This window comes from Staurois parvus, unplaced genomic scaffold (assembly GCF_062004578.1).
Source record: "Staurois parvus isolate SC_StPar_1 unplaced genomic scaffold, SC_StPar_1.0 ptg000191l, whole genome shotgun sequence".
NCBI classification, from domain to species: Eukaryota; Metazoa; Chordata; class Amphibia; order Anura; family Ranidae; genus Staurois; species Staurois parvus.
In genome coordinates this window covers 728743-734742 of record NW_028317987.1, presented here as the reverse complement: position 1 = coordinate 734742, position 6000 = coordinate 728743, and the positions used below count along the sequence as shown (strand labels likewise).

At 47.7% G+C, this 6000-nt stretch overlaps 1 protein-coding gene across 1 annotated transcript; it reads right to left on the bottom strand.

Annotated features, from left to right (window-relative positions):
* Nucleotides 1-406: 406 nt before the first annotated feature.
* On the bottom strand, nt 407-1005 carry LOC149461823 (uncharacterized). The gene is made up of 2 exons (XM_089677711.1): nt 690-1005; nt 407-571 (listed from the first exon to the last, which is right to left on the bottom strand). Exons 1-2 carry the CDS (start codon nt 918-920, stop codon nt 407-409), a joined length of 396 nt encoding a protein of 131 aa, XP_089533837.1. The 5' UTR covers nt 921-1005.
* Between the last annotated feature and the right edge of the window lie 4995 nt (nt 1006-6000).

Below are 6000 nucleotides of genomic sequence, written 5' to 3'. Positions count from 1 at the left end.
ACTGTAGACAAGTTGCAGAGGTCCCACACCGCTGCCTCCCATCTCCTGAGACTGCACTCAGAGTAAGTATCTCTGGGAGAATTGTTCTGTCAGAGATCTTGCTAGACCCGGTCATGGGACAGAAGACCCAAATCACATGCCCCCGGTGCTTAGGTCTAATAATGTCTATGGTTAAAATCAACATATTGCTGCCAGCTGAACCCCAGAACCTCCATAAATCCAGTCTAGATACATAAATTGTGTCTGCAGCACAGAGAAGGAAGATTATCCGAGAGAAATCCAGGAATACAGGACGGGGAACACAGCTCAGGAAAGTGACCAGGGGATTACAGGCTGATATCACCCAGTCCCCGCCCTACTCTGGACCAATCAGTGAGCAGTATGGGTGGAGGAATGGATTTAGTGTTCATGACCCACCTGTGCTGATCTCTGTAGGAGTGTCCTCCTCTATAAATGTCCCCGTTATTCCATCCTCCTCCATAGACTGCTGATCATCCCTCACATACGCCTCTTCTTCTTCTTCTTCTTCTTCTGATTTCACCTCAACTTTTATATCTATCAGATCTTCAACCTAAAACAAAACAATAATAGAAGAGCTCATCTGTAAAACATAAACTCCAATATTGTGATATCACATAAAAAACAATCACTTCTGTGAGACCATATTCTAGATTCTCCATCCCACCAACCTTGTAATGGTGAGGGATGGTGTGACCTTCCTGTGTGGAATCCCGGGAATACAGAGGACGGGGACATCTCTCTGGTGGGTTCCTGGTATTAGGTGGCTCCATCATATCCTTGTGTCCTTCTGAAAACTCCTCCATCACTCCATACTCCTCATCCTCCTCTTTAAATTCTTCCTTAACAACAATATTATCATCCCCGAGGATTCCACTCTGAAAGATATAATAAAATGACATCAATGGTAACAATGCAGATAATGTACAGATCCTAATGATACTATCAGTGATTGTTCCTCATCTACCTGATGATGGTGAGGGATGGTGTGACCTTCCTGTGTGGAATCCCGGGAATACAGAGGACGGGGACATCTCTCTGGTGGGTTCCCATGACTGGATCCATCTGTAGGAAACACACACACTGACTGAATCCATTGTTTCTATGTGTTTATCAGATGATGGGGGATCTAGGTGGATCCTCCGTACTGCTCTCTCCTTTACAATAAAGTCTCCTCTTACCCGGTGATGTGAGGGGCGGCTGATTGTCCATCATGACGTCCTTGTAGAGATCCTTGTGTCCTTCTAAATACTCCCACTCCTCCATGGAGAAATAGACAGTGACACCCTGACACCTTATAGGAACCTGACACACACAATGATACAGTCACCATCCAGACACATCCCTTGTCTGTTACTGGAGAATGTCCCAGAATTCCCGGCACCGCTCACCTCTCCTGTCAGCAGCTCAGTGATCTCTCTGGTGACTTCTAGAATCTTCTTCTTCTTTCTCTCTTCTATCAGGGAGGGAGGTGGAGGCAATGTGATGTCATATGATCTCCAGACTTCACAGGAGGAAAACTCTACATCTGAACACAAATAGTCACATCAAATGATATTCCCAGAATCCTCCTCACCTCTCCATTCAGGTCTCCATTTTATTAAAGCTCACTTCAGGCTGAGGTATAATTCCCCCCCACAGGACCCCCACACTACGCAGGGTATAAGGAATTCTGACGTCATAACACAACACAGGATCTACAGTTCTGATTTGCTTATGAGGATGCCAAGGGTCCCCCACATCCTAAGACCATAGAATAAGAAGAAAGGAGATAAATTATTATTATTATTATACAGGATTTATATGGCACCAACAGTGTGCTCAGCGCTGTACAAAATGAAGGCAGACATTACAGTTACAATACAATTTGGTAGCAGAGGAAACAGAGGGCCGGCTTGTTAGAGCTGACAATCTAGGAGATCATTCCTTCATGTCTAATACATTTTTAATTCCATCTGTTCCATGTTACATGTCAGTGATGGTGATGTCACAGTGTCCATGGTAACCCCACGGGGCCATCCAGTCTTGTTGTTTCTGCTATGTTAGCCTTCAGTTCCATCCTTTCCAGATATCTTCATTTATGTCCTTTTCTAGCTCTCCTGTACCTGATGCCAGTTACCTACAAACCAGTTTTGATGCCAAACTTCCATTTAGGATTTGTCAGTCTTTTAGTTTTAATTGCATTTTAGTCATCTGAATTATTTTAGTTTTAGTCGTATTTTAGTCGACTCAAATAGTTTAGTCAACAAAATGAACACGGCTTGAAACTGCAGCCGAGGGCCGGAAACAGCCCTTTGCTTGCCTTTATCTAGCCCCCGGGGCACTATTCCCCCCATTGACACCAATGATGGGGCATCATTTCTGACTCTTACACCAACAATAGATCACTATCCCCCCCCCACCAATACCACCGATGGGGCACTATTCCTTCCACTGACATCAACCACAGGTCACTAGTCCCCCAATGACACCAATGATGGGGCATCATTTCTGACTCTTACACCAACAATAGATCACTATCTTCCCCCCACCAATACCATCGATGGGGCACTATTCCTTCCACTGACATCAACCACAGGTCACTAGTCCCCCAATGACACCAATGATGGGACACTGTTTACTCCCACTGATGCCAGGATGTTTTCTACTATCACTGTCCACAGTCAGACCCCCTGAAGTCTGAAGACAGTAAACTGGCCCTTTGTTTAGAAAGTTTGGAGACCCCGATATATGATATAATTTTATCGGTCATTCCTAGAGGGACATTAGGAGGAGGAGCTGTGAGGTCAGTGTGATGTCATAGGATTCTCTGACTCTGGATGGAGGGACATTGGGAGGAGGAGCTGTGAGGTCAGTGTGATGTCATAGGATTCTCTGACTCTGGATGGAGGGACATTGGGAGGAGGAGCTGTGAGGTCAGTGTGATGTCATAGGACTCTCTGACTCTGGATGGAGGGACATTGGGAGGAGGAGCTGTGAGGTCAGTGTGATGTCATAGGATTCTCTGACTCTGGATGGAGGGACATTGGGAGGAGGAGCTGTGAGGTCGGTGTGATGTCATAGGATTCTCTGACTCTAGATGGAGGGACATTGGGAGGAGGAGCTGTGAGGTCGGTGTGATGTCATAGGATTCTGTGACTCTGGATGTAGGGACATTGGGAGGAGGAGCTGTGAGGTCAGTGTGATGTCATAGGATTCTCTGACTCTGGATGGAGGGACATTGGGGGGAGGAGGAGCTGTGAGGACTGTGTGATGTCATAGGATTCTCTGACTCTGGATGGAGGGACATTGGGAGGAGGAGCTGTGAGGTCAGTGTGATGTCATAGGATTCTCTGACTCTAGTTGGAGGGACATTGGGAGGAGGAGCTGTGAGGTCAGTGTGATGTCATAGGACTTATAGACTCTGGATGGAGGAACATTGGGAGGAGGAGCTGTGAGGTCAGTGTGATGTCATAGGACTTATAGACTCTGGATGGAGGAACATTGGGAGGAGGAGCTGTGAGGTCAGTGTGATGTCATAGGAATCTCTGACTCTAGTTGGAGGGACATTGGGAGGAGGAGCTGTGAGGTCAGTGTGATGTCATAGGACTTATAGACTCTGGATGGAGGAACATTGGGAGGAGGAGTTGTGAGGTCAGTGTGATATTTTAGGATTCTCCATCCCCCGCAACTAATAAAAGTCATATAATCCATTAGTATAGACTGGTGAGGTGAGAAGGTGACACCTCTCCACAATGAGGAGAATGTTCCGGCCCCGGAAGTGGGGGAATGTTCTGCCCCTGAAGGGGTTAATCTGGGTTCCCACACTATATATGTGTGTATCATCATCTGCTGGAGATAAAAGATGTCACAGTGACTATGGAGGAAGAGGACGGACGTGACTATGGAGGAAGAGGACGGACGTGACTATGGAGGAAGAGGACGGACGTGACTTTAGGATAAGAGGACGGACGTGACTATGGAGGAAGAGGACGGACGTGCCTATGGGGGAAGAGGACGGACGTGACTATGGAGGAAGAGGACGGACGTGACTATGGAGGAAGAGGACGGACGTGACTATGGAGGAAGAGGATGGACATGATGGGGGGGTTACTGGTTGCAAATAGGAAATCTCCTAGATTGTAAGCTCCCAGGATCAGGGCCCTCCTATCCCTCTTGTATTGAACTGTATTGATCTGTATTGTCTCCCGTTATAATGTAAAGTGCTGAGCAAACTGTTGGTGCCATAAATCCTGTATAATAATAATAATAACATCTTATTACCTCCTCTGCTGCCACTTCCACCAACGTCTCCTCTCTGCTTCCTCCTGCCTCACATCTTACCCGGAACTTCCTGTGTGTACATTACATCACTTCCTTACTGTGACTAACTTCACTTCCTGTCTGTACCTGACATCACTTCCTGTCTGTACCTGACATCACTTCCTGTCTTCCATAGAGACTTCCTGTCTGGGTAGAAGTGAGATCCCCACCTTGTGGAGCTCAGAGGAACTGCAGCCCCGAGAAGCGTCTGGTAGTGTGACCCCGGCCTTGTGCTGGGTGTGTATGGACTGTAGATCCTTATAGAGGGGTCACCTCCACTCCCACCAAGGGGGACAGAAATATATGACTGCCTAGTCCAGCCTTCCTCAGTCAGGGTTCCTCCAAAGGTTTCTCGGGGCTCCTTCAGCAATGAACAACTCCTGTGTGAATCTGTCAGATTACAAGTCCCCATTATCTGGGTAAGGGGGTGTCAATCATCGCACGTCGCTGACATTTATAAATCTAGAGCAGAGTATGAAATGTTCTGCAGATGACATTTCCCTCCCGGATTCCTTCCCCCAGACCCCACAGTACATAGCGCCCCCTCCTGTATTGTGGGGGGACTCTGGAAATGAAGTTTTATCGGCAGCTCAATGTGTGTCATTATCGGTCACTCTGCTGTCACCCCATCCGGTGTTCTCCCAGGTTTGTGTTAGTAGAAGAACATCATGTGACCGTGTATTCCTGGAACTCTTCACACTCAGCCGATGCGGGGCCGCTGCGTTTTTCAAAATCCTGCTTGTCACATCTTTGCTGCAGGTTTGGGGTGGTAAGAAAACGCTCCAAGAACGCCCCTCCCCATTGAAATCAATGGAAACCGCCGCAGAACAAACCAACAATGCCCCCACGGTGAGGGTTTGGTGCGGATTTTGAGTCACATGATCTTTAAAAAGTGCAATGCAAACACGGTAAAAACATGGCAGAAATGCAGCAAAAAGTCATACGTGTCCCGCGATCAGTGTGGGAGGAGCCTTCATGTCACTTTTGTTGCAGCACATTCTACAGTGAGAATGGAAACAATTCATAACCCCTCCCCCACCTCAACAAAACGCATCCCAGACTCCTACACACTGCAAAACCAGCTCTGGCAGTGAGAGGGTTAATGTGGGCTAGATGGGATCCCTCTGCTGGGGTGACATTAGAGCTCCCCCTAGCTGCAGCCTGGTAATAACATTGCTGGGAGGTCTATTGATTTCTCTGCTCCATACTTCCCGTCTTTATATCTGAATTCCATCTTTATATGAGCAGAAAATGAATGGAATAGTAAATCGAATCATAATCCCGCCCCCACAGAGTACTGCTCACCAAGTCCCGCCCCCACAGAGTACTGCTCACCAAGTCCCGCCCCCACAGGGTACTGCTCACCAAGTCCCGCCCCCACAGAGTCTTATTCTCCCAAGTCCCACCCCCACAGAGTACAGACACATAGAAAGGGAAATGGAAGCTAATAGGCTGCAGGAGATCCGCTGAGACATAGAGAGGGAAATGGGTGCTAATAGGCTGCAGGGGATCCGCTGAGACATAGAGAGGGAAATGGGTGCTAATAGGCTGCAGGAGATCTGCTGAGACATAGAAAGGGAAATGGAAGCTAATAGGCTGCAGGAGATCCGCTGAGACATAGAGAGGGAAATGGGTGCTAATAGGCTGCAGGGGATCCGCTGAGACATAGAGAGGGAAATG

Coding starts and splice junctions, on each gene's coding strand:
- LOC149461823 (XM_089677711.1), bottom strand. CDS start 920: ATGTCATTTTATTATATCTTTCAGAGTGGAATCCTCGGGGATGATAAT. Junction 572..689: donor CCATCCCTCACCATTACAAG/GTTGGTGGGATG, acceptor GTTTTGTTTTAG/GTTGAAGATCTGATAGATAT.